This window comes from Lucilia sericata, unplaced genomic scaffold, assembly GCF_015586225.1.
Source record: "Lucilia sericata isolate MDLA Ls3-8-SP2 unplaced genomic scaffold, ASM1558622v1 Contig000021F_arrow, whole genome shotgun sequence".
NCBI lineage: Eukaryota > Metazoa > Arthropoda > Insecta > Diptera > Calliphoridae > Lucilia > Lucilia sericata.
In genome coordinates, this window is record NW_023994059.1 from 608,814 (window position 1) to 625,855 (window position 17,042).

Consider the following 17,042-nt stretch of genomic DNA (forward strand, 5'->3'; position numbering starts at 1 on the left):
GAAAATAAAATAAAAAATCGTATAAATAATTTGTTACATAAATAAATATAACATTTGAAATAAAAACTGTTATGAATCACTGACAAATAGGTATTTTACAGTTGGTTATAAAAATAACTAAACACATTACTTATCTACATAAAAAAAAATAAGCAAGGAAAGCAAAATGGAATTGAACTATAAAAAATGTATATTATTTATTATTAAAGTTTGAAAGAAATCATAACTAGCCCAAAGTTGTAAATAACTTAAAATTATGAAAAAGTATTCAAACCAATTTTTTGGTAAAGTTTAAAAACATTTCATTTTACCGAAAATATCAAAAACTCACACCATTTTGGTGCTTTCCCTATAGTCCCACTGAACTCTTAAACACATAAAAAAAGAAGAAACTTTAAAAAAACCAACACTACTGGGTAACAACATAAAACGTATTAGCTTTAATAACAAACAATGTGGCTGAAAATACACCACTGCCACTAACAAAAACAACAGCAACAACAAGAATAGTGGGAGGAACTTGTACATATGTGTACCAAAAGGTAAATTGGCAAAAACTAAAGGTTACAACATGTATTAGAAACACTAGAGAAAAACATTCAAAAAGAAAGCAAAACACGCCAGGAATAATAGGACAAAAAATTTTAAAACTACTACAAAGACAACAACACAAAATAACGTAAAACAAAACATTAAAGACAATACAAAAACAACAACATCAATGGCTATAATGCATATTATATTGGATAAGGTCTTTTATAACAACAACAAAGTGTTTACCTAAGGAAGCACACGACTGACTACAAAAACAAAAGTTGAGGTATTAAAATCAAACTGTTGGTTTATGTCAATGTATGTTTAGTAAAAAAGCTTAAACATTTTTTACAAAGTAAGCAAAACAACAACAACGATCGAAGCAAAAAAGTGTGGAAAACGTATAGCTTAAAGAGCAACAACAAGAACAAAGAGAAAAGTTGTTAGGGTAAGTTAAATTTTATTAGTGCAATATCTAAAGCTATTTGGGGTTAAACTCGTATTACAAAATACTCATACGCACACAGTCACTTACAAACATTCTTAGGCAGGAGTACAAATATCTATAAAACACAAAGATACAAACGTTGTAACGTAAATGCGTAAATGTGTGCCAGTAATTGCTGTTTTACTTCTTCGTTTTTTTGCTTTTGTTCTTTTTTTCAAGTATTCCATGGTAATTATCGAGGGAAAGAGGAGTGAGTATAAGTGAAAGATATTTCAACAAATTAGTTGATTGCCACGTGATTGTTGCTCTACTCAACTCTGCCACTGCTTGTGCTACTGGTGCTTTATTAAGTGTGCTTACATCCAGCAACATCAGCGAAAATAACAATAACAAACAACATCACTCGCAATTCAATTGACCTTGTGGTTATTATGGCTATTAGCATGTGTATCTTTTGTTTTTGTTTTTCATTATTACGATTTTTTCATTTGTTTTGTTTTTTTGTTTTCTGATATTAAGAAGAGAAAAAATCACTTCAAGTGTATTTGTAAATTGATTGGAATACAGTAAGCTGTAAGTATTAGTGTGTAATTGTGATATAAGTGTAAATGAACAAGTTTTTACTTAAAATTTGTAGCGTGTTTAAAGACGAAATAAAAATACACCCTACTTTAGCAAAGTCAATAGAATGCATGTATATACAATGTCAAATCATTTATCTGTAGTCAGATTAACGCTCAATGGTGACCTGAAAGAAATCGAAGTAAAATTGATCCAAAATGATTTCATCAATACATTTGCATTAAATATTGTTGTTAGGCTTTGACTAAACTGTATACCCTTATTTATTAGAGATTTTCAATGCAATCATATATGAACGGACTATCTACGTCATAATTACAGGAGGCTTTGAGTATATATGACCGTTTCAAAGAATGAAAACGGGACAAGCATTTTCTGGGAAATGGCGTTGTAAACAACTCAATGTACACACATTTTTAAAAAAATCGATTACACTTTGGGACAATTCATTAAACAAACGATGATCTATAGAAATCAGAAAATGTAAACAATTTGAAAAAACTTTTAAAAAGAATTGGAAAAAATAGGCTTGTTATTAGTAACGACTTTAAATTCGTTGTGAACATAATATACATAAGTCGGACTAATGGGCAAATCCTAAACTAAACTAATGTTGAAAACCATTGCTAAAATTGTTGAATATTTTGCTGAGAAGGTAATCAAATAAATTGAATTGTAAAAATCCTTCAAAATAACTAAAACTTCAAAGGTATATACCTAATTATGTTTTCAATAAGAAACAATGATCGAAATCTAAATGTTACAAAATAATTGACAAATACAGCAATTGTTAGATTATAATAGCGCACAAACATCATAAAATACAATAAATAACGTAAGTAAGTAATTACTGAAAAAAGGTTGAAATTAACAGATATAAAATTCCTCCACAAAAAATGGAATAAAAATAACATTTACGTTTATATTAAACAAATATTTATTAAGTAGAAAAAGAGATTGCGTCTTAAGTTTGACTAAGAATTAATTTAAATATAAATATGTATACATGACAATACTTAAACAGCCCTAGGTTTTTAACTTATAGCCCTAAACTATTTAAGTCTAAGGGTTTAAATGACAAAAATAGTTATTTAAATATGAAAGAGTGGTTTGAAATATTTGTATTGAAATACTTAAGCATTTAAACCTAAACAAATTTATAGATTGAATTAATTGAGTAAGAACAAAAACAGTTGAAATAAATAAAAAATCAACAATAAACGCCATGACAAACACAGCCGGTTTTTTGTTTATAAATTAAAATTTAAACCTACGCCAAAGCAATTGAAATAATCCACAAATACAACAGAATCGCTAAGCGATGACTACTAATAAATAGTATTAAGATTTATAATAAATTATAGAAAGTTCTATTTAAAATTTATTTAAAGAATATTATTCACAGTATGTCATAGCATTTCAAAATTATATGTACTAGGAAACAAAACCTCAAGATATTAATCTACACTTACAGCCCCAAAGCCACAATTTACAGCAAAGAATTTTTTGTTTTATTTACGCTTACAGCCTGTAGCACCAACTGTAATTTGCCTCCAACGTTCGCTCATTATATTTCCAAGTTATAATTATAATTTTAAAAATAAGGTAAAGGCAAAGTATTAAATCGCGCCTTAAATAAAATGTAAATGTTAATTTAATTCATAATATTATTCTTTGGATTAGAAGTTGCTTTTTTTTCTTTTTCGCCTTTTTTATAATAAACTTATTATTTAACTTTTCTTTAGAAGAATTAATAACTAAAAGTAAAAAATTCTCACGTTTTTGGCATAAGGCAAAACCAAATGGAAATGTCTACACAAACGCACAGAAAAAGTTTCTTTAAATGGAAAAATATATTTTTGTGTTGATAATTAAAAAATGGTTGATGGTGGAGCTTAGCGGCGTTAGGGAAAGAGGGAGATCTATAAATCCCCTTTAAGAATTTCATGTTAACAAACAATAAACAAACAGCGGAACTGTGGCGGCAATAAAAGAGACAACGACAACGCAATGGTGGGTTTTTGAAATGGTATTCCATTAAATAAATATAAAATTTAATAAGTTTTAATTTAACTTACTTAAGCGATGTTATAACAACTGACACTACTATTTTTTACACACACACATGAACTGAAAAATATGTATAATAAATTGCGAAATACTTTCACTATATTCAAACATACAAAAATCTCAAAAAGAAACAAGTATAAGTACATATGTATTTATGTATATAGCGACACAAAATATTATTTAACTACGTAATCCACTGACAGTTGTCAATATTTGTTTATTTAAGGCAGAAGTTAATTAATAATTCTAAATGTGTATTGATGAAAATGAAAGCATTTTTTTGTTAAAAAAGAATCAAAAGAAATTACTAATGCTCAAGTTATGTACAATGTACCTACATGCTTTGAAATTATGTTAACAATTGTAAATTATTTCACGAATTTGCAAATGTTACTGGGGCGCAAATTCCATTTTATACGAGTTTCCATTTATTGTAGAACTTTTACACAACAAAAGCAACATGCAACAATTAAGTTAAATACCCTCTTATTAGACATGAAATTATGATGAGAAATGAGAATACATAGTTTGGGCTGGCAATGGGGCATTAGAAAGTTCTACAATGGATTTAATGAAAGAAATGCTTAAAGTTCGTTTTAATTAACTTTAAGAATGCATACATTATATTTATACTTTCTTTATTATTACAATATTTTAAATCTTATTATTCTTATTTTAGTTAGCGCACATTAACAGAGACGTAGAAAAAATATTTGGTTGGACTAGGTTATTATTTATCTATTGTCGCAAACATATTTTATTTATGTGGTTCAGGCAAACAAATATACACACTTGAAGCAATCATACAACAGGAAAGAATATTTAAGTAGATCTTTTGTGATAGTGCAATGTAATATTTTGAGCAAAAAACGTCTAGGGGAAAATAGAGAAAGTTTTGATAAACATTGCTCCTAAAGGCATCAAACATTGAAGTTGTCTATGAAAAGTAACCACCCTAGTGTTGGTTAAAACTTAAAAAAACTCATAATATTTTTGAATAATATATTTTTGAACAAAAGGCAAATGCTTGTGAAGTTCAATCGCAATCATCATTTTTTTAAATTTGTAACCTTGTTCAGCGAGATAGAAATTCAAATCACCTTAAAAAGTTTAAACACACACTTATGTACCTATGTATGTATGTAAAACTATTCCTAAAAACCCACGTTTAAGTAAATGTGTCTGCAAAATACTTCTTTTTTCGTTTCATCACTTTTCGAACAATTATTACATTATTTTCAGCATTAAAATGAAAACGTTAATATGTAAAATATTTCGAAAAGCATTTAGCCAAAATAGACAATTCAATTTTATATTCATTGCAAAAAAAAAAAAAAAAATAAATTCATAAAAATTAATTTTATGTACTTTACATAATTAAGTTAAAAATTGATTTCAGTTCAAAAGCCACTTTAGCACCAGCAGCAAGTAACACTACTACTGCTGGAACACAACCAACACACAAACTCAAAAACACTCAAACTCATCCAGCGTCAAGTCTCATCACAAAAATTGTGGAAAAAATATGAAATAGATTGAATAAAAAAGTAATAACGCAAAAATTGTATAAAGTTTAGTCAAGTATGCTTGACCCTGATTAGCTGCTTCATTGAACTAATTTAAGTTAAAATACAATTTTTAACTTGATGACTCTAATGCCAGCGTCAATATGATAAAAACGACTGAATGAAAAAAGTTACATGCAAAAACTTAAACCAAAGAAAAAATACTCGGTTAAAAAGTAATTATTCATTAAATTATGAATTTTACAAAAAAAGACAACGATAAAAAATATTTACATAAAAATTGTATTTAATTTAAAATAGTTATGATTTTAAATGTTTATATTTTTTAGGAAAAAAGTTAAATTGTTGTTTTTATTTATCACACCATTTATTATTTATTTATTTAAATGTGCAAATATTTATTTTCAAAAAAAAACTTTAAACTTGTATTTTATGATTAAAACAGACTGGGAGAGCAAAAACACAAAATTTTTAAATAAATTATAAAAAACGAAACAACAGCAAAAAAAAAACAAGACATGTCTGCCTTCAACCACTATTCAGACAAAAAAATATAATAAAAAATAATGCATGTATTTAACATTTTAAAAAGAGAATTAAATGATGAAATGCTAAAAGAAAAAAATTAACAGATATAAATTTAAACAATCGTGAGTTGTTAATATTTGGAAGATGAATTTTGAATTTCTTTTGCAAGGCAGACAGGTTCTTACAATAAAAAATGTTTGTGCGCCAGAGTACTTCGACGCGAAAAAGCTTTACATAAGGTGATAAGGTTCTTGCGGTTCCTAGGGGCAGCAAAACCTTTATGTCCTTCGTAAAAAGTATAAAAGACGACCAAACATTCACTGACTCGGAATGCGATCAACCACTGCTCGATGGAGTATCAGTAACTGTGCCAAGTATATTCTTCCGAGCGCATGCCATTAAAAGGTTTTTAACTGATCTCAACATTAATGTCACCTGGACCAGATGGCAGTGCCCTTCGACGCTAGCTCGTCCATTAGCTAATCTTTTCAGCATTCAGCTTTGAAGGTTGCTAATGTAACGCCAATTCCTAAAAAGTGAAATTATCGCCCAATAGCAAATTGTTCTGTACTTTCTAAAGTTATGGAAAGTATGGTGTTCCAAATGGTAGAGTTCAACAATTTACTTAACGACCGCCAGAATGGCTTACGTACAGGTCGCTCTACGGGAGGAAGACCTGCTAGCCTTCCATTCGAAGAAATGGTGTCATTACATTCACCATTTTGGCGAAAGAAAAGTGATATGTAGCACTATACGAGTTGTTATATATGGGATCTCAACAAACGAGTTCAAGATTAGTTCAGGGGTACAGCAAGGCTCCGTTCTTTCCCCTACTCTATTTCTTATTTCCATAAACGAATTCGTATGTCAAACTTCCTACTCTATCTACTCTTTTGCCGATGACAGCACTATCTGCCATTCATATTCATTCAGTTAAAGGCCAAGACCTTTAGAGATTAGGGCAATGAAGCAAAATATGAATGAATCGCTAAATCGCGACATGATAACAATCTCTGAATGGGGTCGTATTAATAGAGCCGATTTTAACAATATTTTAACGATAAGCGCATGGCAGCTAACGTTGTTTCATTTATATTTATGGGTGATGTAAATATAAAGGAATCAGAAACTCTTGATGTTATGGGCACGAAAATACAGTGCGATGTGGACTAAAGCATTCAAGTGCCTTGGTATTTTGAAACGTTGTAAGGCTTACTTCACTCCATCTAATCTCCTTACTATTTACAGAGGGCGAAGTTTCTTATCGGTCGCAACGTTCACTGTTCTATCGATATTACAATGGAGTGTGTTCCAGATAACCGTTTATTTTTCTTGACTTTCGTCACTTGTGGTCGACTGTCCAGTGGACAGAACAACACATTACAGAGAGAATTCATTCTTCAGAAGTATTCCCTGCAAATTGATTTAAGAAGATTTAAAACAAATGTCCCCAAACACTACTCACTCTATACCCCTCCCTATTTTCCTAGTTCAACATAGTGTTGGTACAAGACAAAAAAATAAATTTTTTCTACATATGTATTTACTCCATGATCAATATTTCGATATCGTAACTTAATAAAAATTTACACTTTTCACCTGCATTTTTACTAAATTAGAATAGTAAATACAATATCACAAATACCATAAAAGCTAAACAAATCTAGTGCAGTTCGTCTATTCAATAAGTAAATCAAACTGCTCACTGGGAAATAATTGGTCACTACTAACTGACTACTGCACTCAGTGTGACAATTATGCGAAGTTTTCAATGCTGATGTAAGTGTTGAAGACGACAAAGAGAGACAATATATAACAACAACAAAACATGCAACCGACAGACCAACTGACAATAGTAAAAGTAATTTATGCAAAACGTTTGTCCCAAAAATGTTTCCTACATTGAATAATAGGTCATGGCACCTTTTTCATTGTTTTATTTTGTCATTTTAGCTTTTTTCACTTGTTTAAAAAACTTTAAAATTTTATTCATAACAAAAACACATAAACACCTTTTATATTGATTTATAAACAAAATTAGATAAAAAAGAAAAGAAAAATAAATACGAAATTCACTAAATAAGTAAATAAATAAACAAACAAAATAAAATGTTTATTTAAATATCGAGTATAAATAATAATAAATTTTATCTGTACTGACCTGTTATTATATATTTTAGTTTTGTTGGTGTGTTGTTGTAGTTGTTTTTTTTAATTCCTGTCTGATTCTTCTTTTTTATTTTGTTTTTATTTTTATTTTTTCTTCTTTATAGGTCTGTTGTCGCGTGAATGACACTGCACTCTGCTTTGTTGCTGCTGCTACTTTTGCTACTGCTGCTGCTACTCTTGTTCTTTATGTTAATGTTGCTGTTGTTGCAGTTGTTGTTGTTATTAAACTATACTAGTAAACTAAATGCACAATGACACTAAAGCAACAAAACCAACGACAGACAACAACATGAGCACACGTTTATATAAAATTAAAAAAAATCACAAAACAACAACAACAAAATAAAACGAACGAACTTATAAATGACAAATGGCAGAAGCACAAAAAAATGTGCAAAAGGAAAAACTTAAAAAAGCAACACAATAAAAATTATGAAAAATGCAATGTAGGCCTAACAAAATAAAGATTTTTTTAAATTGTTTCTTTTACACTTTGAAAATTCTTCTACTATTGCAATTCTCTAGCATGTTAATCACACACTATTTATTTTTGCTCATTTTGCTAAATTTCAATTATTTTAAACACTATTATTTCAATTTATTTTTTATGGTTATTTCTTTTTATAATTAATTTTTCGTAGATTTACCTTTTACACAACCAACAAACAAAAAAATCTCACACAAAAATAACTAAACAATAAAATTAAACCGAAAAAATTAACAAAAAAAACAGAAACAAAAATTTATAATGATGACTCGTTTTTACGGTTTCTTCTTTTAACCAACAACGACGTTTACTACAAAAAACAAGATACGAGTGCGACGTCCGTCAAACGTTTACGTTCAGCGCGACCGAGATATTTGTTGTTGTAGAATTAAAAAAAATAAACTTTAGCTTGCTGGATTGCATGCGTTTTTGATTAAGTTACTGTATGTAGGAGCGTATGTGAGGAGCATGTGTTTGTATGTCTGCTGCGATATAGTTGTAGTAGTAGTGGGAGCATTTATTATTTTGTTTCATAGCGGTTTTTATTATTAAATCACTTCTATTTTTCTTCCTCTTTTTCAATTGCTTTAATTTGTTACATTTATTACTATTATTTAGTATTTTGTATTTATATCATCGCAGCACTTAAACTTCTCTCACATTATTTCCTTATAAGAATATGAAAATTTCTATTATTATTTAATCTGTGTTAATGATTTTCTTAGTTTTTTGTTTCTTTATTTTAGTGTTTATTCCGTTCACTTATTAGTCAGACGTCTTAACAACACGGCACCGCACAACTAAATAAAATGACAACACACTAAATGAATTTTTAGTTACGTTGGGGTACGTTCAGTCTGGAGTATTTAGTTAGTTGCTCTTTCGTTCTCATTTAATACAATTGGAATAAAGATGCCAGATGTATAGCTTTTGTGAAAAAGACATTAAGTCCAATTGGAATTTCATTTGGATTCTTATTAAACTTAAGTAAAAAGCATTTTATGAATTAAATTCTGATTGAAATCTTAATAAACGTTTTAATTGTAAAATGAATAAGAACATGATATTAATAAACGTAACGATTATTAGACCCATGCGATTTTGTATAAAGTACAAAAAAATGTTTTTGTTATCCCACATTAAATTATACTTCGTTCTATTTTATAATATTTCTTCCAAATAAATAAAATTATTTTTTCATTACAAGTTTTTATTATGTTAGTTCATTAGTGTGGCTAAAAATGTGTAATGTGTGAAAACTTTTGTTAAGCTTTTTAATAATTTCAAAATTGTTTAAAAACGTTGCTCGAAAATTCGCACTTACATACATACATACATTTGAGAAATTTCATTAAAGCGAAAACACGACTGACAACATAAACACCCTTAAAACTTTAACATTTTTTAAGATAATTCAACAAAATTCTACAAAATTCAGGTTTTAGTATATTTTTACATGTACTCTATATTCCCTCATTTTAACAGCATATTTTGGAAAACAAAGTTCCTACCTATGATTTAAAACCGGGTATTAATATAGAATGATTTACTAAGCACCTTTTTAATAACTTTAATAGTCGTTTTTGCATAATATAGTAAATTAACTTTTAAAATTTTCTGTAAATGATTAATTTTTTTCAGTGCATGTTTTTGTTAGTGGTATATATTTTCTTTTTATCTCTTTAAAGTCATTTTCCACATACAGTAAAATGCTTTTAATTTGAAGTAATATTTCAAATTAACCGAATTGCAATTATGAACCGTTATTTTAAGTTTTAAGTATACCAACAATGTGGTAGCTTTACAAAACGCTAAAGAACTGTATAAATACAAACATAAAGACTGTATAAAACAAATCATCACTACATAGTTGTATTTTGTCAGTAAAATGTTTTTCTCAGTTTTTGTTTTGTTCAACACATTCGTAGCCAGATGTTTATTAAAAAAAATAAAAGAAAATTCTAAGGAAAATCCACATATGTACAATATAAAAGTGAAGAAAAACGACATACATACATAAGATAACAAGTAAAACAACAGAAGGAAAAAAGAAAAAGGCTTTTCTATAACAATGAACATTTTATTCGTGTAGAAGAGTACGCATAACATTAGAACAGCCCGTATTGAAGAAAATATTTTAATTAGAGTAGATTTTTTCACAAATTGTATACGTTTTACCAAAAATTAATACCAGATAAAGAAATGGCACAACAAGATGTTGTTAATGAGGTAAGTAAAATCTGGCTTCGATTATGTTTTAATAAGATTTAAATTAAAAAATTTTCCCTAGATTAAGCAAAATGTACAAGAAAAATTTGCTGAACTAAAATCGGCTGTAATGATGCGTGAAAAATTGTTGCTACGACAACTCGAAGTGATAAATACAACCAGAAAACAACAATTGCAGTCCGGAAAACGAGAGAAGGATATTGATTCTAACATAGAATTCCTATGTGACAATGAACACGAGCTGCTGGCAGCCATTCGCAACTTTGGACGCTATCAGTTGACCAACTTGAACTTGGCCCTGCAGGATGTTTACTTGAAAAACGAAGACTACATTAAACCCTCCGATGATCATGAGACCATGTTCAAAGGTCTAAATCAAAGTGGTGAAGAGGGGGAATTAGGTATAGAAGATGAGGAGAGCAGAGAGAGTATTGTGGTAGATTTTTCTCGCCACAAAAGTCTTATGGAACACAATGCCAAGCTTATGAATGAAAGCATTATAAATATAACATTGAAAGAGGCCAAAGAACTGATAAAACAGGCTAAACTTAAAAGAGAACAACCAGTACCCCCTCTAAATTTGGAAGAATTAGACGATGAAGTTGAATCTTCTATTGCCGACGTGGTATCCAGTCTCGAACAAGGTTCTTTGGAGCAGCACTCGGAATTGTTGTCGAACAACAAATATTCTCAAACTCAACAGCAATCAACAAAACAAAAAAGATTTAAACCAAAAATTACCATTAATAATTGCAATGGCACTATTAATTTAAGGAATATAGCCTCTTTAACTATAAACTGCACAACAGAGGACAATGTCCAGGCGCAAATACCGGTACGCTATCCAAATCAAGAGGATGAAGAAGAGGAAGAAGCCTCATCATCTACTAACAAGGCTAAATCTAAGTCCTCACAAAAATCAAAGACTTTGATGGAATCCCTGGTCTCTTCTAGTTCCAATACTGAATGCACTTCACCCTCATCCACCAGTAACAGTAACACACCCAACAGTTTATCCAACTATTCCAGCAACAATAGTTCACGTTCTCAATCTACCAAAAAGCCGAAATCCAAAAAATCTCACGTAAAGCCCGAAAAATCTCACAACATGGAAAATAAACCACTTAGAAATCCCAATAATCCAGAATCTCAAGACAACGTAGTCGAATCTTCCTCTTCGTCGATGGCCAATGAAGTGACTTGTGACTTTTACAATCGTCTTTTGAATGAAATTAAAAAATCGATTAATCAACAGCAAAGAGTTCGCTCAAAATGTACTTCAAGCTCAGTCCATTCACAAGCTACACAACAAAATGCAGACTCTTCTACCAGTTTTAATGAGTACTTGGGAGAAGATCCACAAGGCAGACGTTTGGTTTTGAAAAATTTCGAAAATCTTAAAATCATTTTAGAAGCACACAGCAGTGGCGATGAGGAATCATTTCATCCTGTGCAAATCGAACAATGGCTGGCAGAGATTATATCAGATACCGATTTGGAACCCATGCAGAATACCGACATTTTAGAACATTCCAAAATCTACAATGAAGAAACACAAGAAACTTAAATACTCTTCGCATACAGCAGCACGCAACAAAGTATTTCCCCTTTTTTAAAATTTTATTTATATTTTGTACTTAAGTTTTAAGAATTACTAATAATTTAAGACTGTCCATTGAAAGTTCATTTAGATGTGTGTTTAAATTGAATTTAATTTTATTATCTCAGTATTTGCATTTTCGAATATAATCGAATTCGAACGTAAAACGTGTTCTATTTTATATTAATGTCTCATTTAAAATTCCATTTTATTGTTTATTTTAACAATTTAATTAATTCTCCTTGCTTTTTTACATGAAAACGATTCCTTAAATAAAGCATCACATTTCAGAATTTTATGTAAAAAACATACTTTATTTTGCATGCATTTAAATTCAATTTATTTACAGATGTTTTTAGTTCGTTTTTTTTTTTATTTTAATATAAAACAATTTTTATCCAAGTATGTACTTAAGTTTCACTTAGATATTGTATACACTGTTCTAATGTTTGTACAAAACTTAAAACTAATAAAATACCTAGTTAACAAAAATTGTGTTGTTTTTTTTAGAAGAAATGAGTTGAAAATATACATACATATGTATGTACATATGGTATGTTTTGAAAATAAACTGACTTTTGAACAATCATTTACGAAACTAAAGATGGCGTTTATAAGACTGATTTTTAGAAATTTGAAATTTATTGGTTTGACCTCCAGAATTTTGTAAATTAATTTCACTTTTACAGATAGCAGAGCTGTCCTCGAATATGATATAAGCATTTTCAATAGTCCCTAAATAGCTGCAGATTTATTCACTAAACTTGTTAATACTAATTAACAAGTTTAATAATAATTTAAAAAATACTATATGTATCTATTTGCTTTAACCTTTTAAATGATTCATTTACAAAAAACGAAAGTTATAACATGATTCAAACTCACGTACTGATAAATTTTAATACTAAAATAATACTTCTTGACATGTTTTCGAATAAAACACAAACAATTTGCAAACTTTCCTTAAAGTATTTAATGAATATGTATTTAAACAAACAAATGCTAATGAAGTGCAAGACCTTTTTATAAAAAATTCAAACAGTAATAAAAAACGTTTTTTAAACAATTCTATAGAAAGATTTAATGTGCTTGATAAATGTAGAAATAATATCACGAAAAAGCTGCTGAAATGTTGAATAATTCCTATTGCGGCAAAATATAACCCAACAAACATATTACATCAATCACGAATTCGTGTATTAAATTATTAAATAATGAAAGCATTTTCGAAATAAGGATTAAACCTTCAAGACTGAAGATGATATACAAAATTTAAAGTAATTATTCTAAAATATGCAATTTTTTAAACAACTCTACACATTGATATTGAAAAATCTCATATCAAAATAATAATAATGTTTACTGGGTGACTGAAACAAATTAAATTTTAATTAAAATTATTTGTAGTTTTAGCAAATTAGATTATTTACACATACAAACACTAACGCAACGCAACTCTATTGCTAAAAATATCATTTTTGAAGAACACAAATATTTTAACAATGTTCCAAACAAATTATTTTGATAACATTTTCAAAATCGCATAATGCACTAACATTTTTCGTTTATTTGTATACAACAATTGGGCACTTGCAGATAATAATTGCTGATTAGGGTTTAATTCCACAATAGACTATATTTTTGCCTTTAAGTTTTTGTATAACAATTAATTTATACAAACTTATAACGATGACATGCAAATAATAGGTGAAATAGTTTTGTATTTATTAAAAAAAATAAAAGATGACGAAATTTTGTTAATGGTTGTAATGTACATACAAACAGATGTACATATGTATGTATGTATATTTTATTATTGTCTATAATTAATGGTCTAAAATATAAATTGCATAATAAAATTAAGTTATTTTTTTCGTCTTGTTTGTAGAAAAAAGTTAAAAGTCGTTTAAAACTTTAAGATAGGCAATTTTATATCAAAAAGAAAAAAATCTAACAAAATTTAAAATTGTTTTAAAATAACAAGATTTCCATTAACATAAGTTAACGAGAAAAATTAACTTTTGTAAACAAATTTTAAACTAAAAGGAAATAGTTTTATTGCACTCATGCTAGAAATTTTTCTATGGACCCTTTTTAAAAAACTTTAACTTTTTCCTCAAAACAAGTGAAGCGATTTGTATGTCTTAGTTCAACTTAATTAACTTAATAAGTACACTTAATTTAAATTTAATTAACCACCTTTTTTAACATCATCCCCCTCATCTGCCACTTTTACCAACCATCATTTCTCTTCTTCCAAAATGTCTAAAATTTGTGGTGTAAAATAGGTGATTATGCAATCGGCTCCGGCACGTCTAAAGCCTTTCATGGATTCCATTAAAGCTTGCTTCAAATCAAAGGCACCATGTTCAGCAGCATAATATAACATGGCATATTCACCCGATACTTGATACACGTACAAAGGATGACTAGGGTAAGTGTCTTTAGTTTGTCTTAAAATGTCCAAATAAGGCATGCCTGGTTTGACCATCAACATATCGGCTCCCTCTACAACATCACGTTGTACAGCACGCATGGCCAAACCCTTAGAGCCACTGGGCAGTTGATAACATCTGCGATCACCAAAAGCCGGAGCCGACTGAGCTGCATCTCTGAAGGGTCCATAGAAATTGGAAGCGAATTTCGCCGAGTAGGAGAGTAAGGAAACACGATTTTCCAAATTGTTGGCAATTAGTCCCTCTTTGATTGCTTTAATGCGGTTATCCATCATATCGGAGGGAGCCACTATATGGGCACCAGCTTTGCCATATGCTACAGCTACTTCCGCTAAACGTTTAATGCTTTCGGCATTCTTTAGGCCGCCCTCATCCAAAATGCCGCAGTGACCATGTGACATATAGGGACACAGACATACATCGCAAGCTATTAAGAGATTAGGGAACCATTGTCTAAGCAAAGGTAAGGCCTTGACAACAGGATTTTCTTTGGAATCGGCATGTGTGGCGTGTTCATCTTTCATTGCGCAATCGACTACACCAAAAAGTAAAACAGAACTTAAGCCCTTAGCAACCAAAGGAGTCAAATGATCTCTCAGAACATTAACACCCATTCTAGCCTGTCCGGGCATACTGGCAATGGGTTGGAAACTGTCATCATCACATACCAAAAACACCGGATACATTAAATTGTGGGGAGTAATCTCACAACCGGATTCCTGCAGCAAACGCAAAGTAGGATGATGGATACCACTGTGTAATTTCTTGTCCATTTTGTGTAGATTTATTTAGTTAATGCTAAAAAGTGGGGATTTCTGTAGCAAATGGTTAAATTATACTTTCAACTCAGTTTTAATTTAGTTTTTTCTTTTTTTTTTAATATTGATTAAGTAATAAAATTTTAGTTTCAGCTTTTTATGTTTCTTGTTTTTGTATTTTGTGCACTTTTACGCTTGTTCCGACTCTCTGCTTCGCACACCCGTTCCTCTGACAGTCTACTTTTGCTTTTCGCGTGTTTTTAATGAACGTACTCTGGTCGCGTTGGTCTACTGAATACTTTAGTTTTTTTGAGAGTTCTCTTACAAAAATTGTTTATTGAATGAATGCGTGCTGGCGATTAGTGTTTGTATTAAAATGATAGAAAATACCCAACAGTTCCACTACCTGCCTGCCGTTTTTTTATCAGCAACTTTCCCTCATTTTTTCTACGAATTCACATGCTAAAGATTTGTTTCTCTGTTGATTATTATACCCTACATCACTTTAGTGAGGAGGGTAATTGGGTATGCGCTGATGTTTGTAACGCACAAGAATATTTATCCTAAAGTATACCAATCGGCTTAGAATCATTTTCTGAGTCGATTTAGCTATGTCCGTCCATTTAAGCCTTGTAATCGCAATTTTGAAGACAATTCAATGAAATTTGCAACATGATCTATTGTTCCAGGGATGAAGACTATTGAAAATAGTTAATATCGGTCCATTATTTCACGTAGCCACCATACAACTGAAACTCACGAATAGGGCTTTTCAGCACATAATTATGTTTAATATACATACTCGTATCTCGACAAAAAGCTAAGTTTTATACTTGCGTTGTTTTATACTTGCGTTGATGATCCTGCCGAATAATAAGTTACATGTCCACAATTCGCATAAAAGGGCTAATGTCACTATCAAATTCAGGATAAATACATTTTATGTAAATGTAAATTCATCTACCAAATTTTATGGGGATTGGTCCACATATCCCCCAGTCCCGATATAAAGCCAATTTCAGAAAATTAGTTTTTCATCAATAAATTGTTTAAATATATCAGAGCCATTTTGCTTAAATGCTTTATTATGAAAAATAAACTCTATTCTCTTAACTGGTGTAGGGTATTTTATGGCCGGCCATGTCCGATTATAATTTCTTACTTGTTTTTTCGTTCTCTTTGGACTCACAGATACAAAGCGTGTATTTGGATTGGTTGTTTCTGTAGTAGTGAGTAGCACGTTGTATTTGGTGGTGAATTTGAAAAATCCACCTTGTTTAGTGGAATGGTTGGTCATCGACTTACGAAACACTCTACAGTTATTGGCGGTGAAATCACTCTTACTAACTGACAGTTTTTTTGGGCTTTGCAATGCAATATAACAGGGTTCAGCAATAAAAAAGAGATTATTATAGACGAAGGAATGATATGCCTTTTTCCCAGAATACAGAGTCCCATATTTAGATGGTTAGAAAATAGGTTCAACAATTGACTAGAGAAATTCAAATGTTTTGGAAATTTGAACGAATTTTTTTACATCTTTTTCATCATAAAATAAATACTGGTCTGCCAGTATTATACAAACTTTCTTAAAAAAGAAATGGCTGAAATAAAAGTCGAGATTAGAATTAACCAACTATGTATTTGAAGTTTCC

The 17,042-nt window shown here is 29.8% G+C and overlaps 3 protein-coding genes across 4 annotated transcripts in view; 1 reads left to right on the forward strand and 2 right to left on the reverse strand.

The window, feature by feature from the left end:
* LOC119608399 (palmitoyltransferase app) overlaps positions 1 to 9,147 on the reverse strand; it is a 138,914-nt gene extending 129,767 nt beyond the window's left edge. Inside the window, exons 1-2 of one of the 2 annotated variants that reach the window (XM_037962850.1) lie at positions 8,505 to 9,147; positions 7,850 to 8,114 (exon numbers count right to left, since the gene is read on the reverse strand). The gene's annotated coding sequence lies outside the window, so the exon portion shown is untranslated. The remainder of the gene's footprint in view (positions 1 to 7,849; positions 8,115 to 8,504) is intronic. The other variant, XM_037962847.1, reaches the window with a different exon arrangement.
* A 1,129-nt stretch (positions 9,148 to 10,276) lies between these two features.
* Positions 10,277 to 12,493, forward strand: LOC119608294. The gene is made up of 2 exons (XM_037962665.1): positions 10,277 to 10,573; positions 10,635 to 12,493. Exons 1-2 carry the CDS (start codon positions 10,547 to 10,549, stop codon positions 12,138 to 12,140), a joined length of 1,533 nt encoding a protein of 510 aa, XP_037818593.1. The 5' UTR covers positions 10,277 to 10,546; the 3' UTR covers positions 12,141 to 12,493.
* Positions 12,494 to 13,783: 1,290 nt separating this feature from the next.
* On the reverse strand, positions 13,784 to 15,815 carry LOC119608303 (delta-aminolevulinic acid dehydratase). The gene has a single exon (XM_037962677.1). The coding sequence runs from the start codon at positions 15,400 to 15,402 to the stop codon at positions 14,416 to 14,418; it is 987 nt and encodes a 328-aa protein (XP_037818605.1). The 5' UTR covers positions 15,403 to 15,815; the 3' UTR covers positions 13,784 to 14,415.
* Positions 15,816 to 17,042: the final 1,227 nt, after the last annotated feature.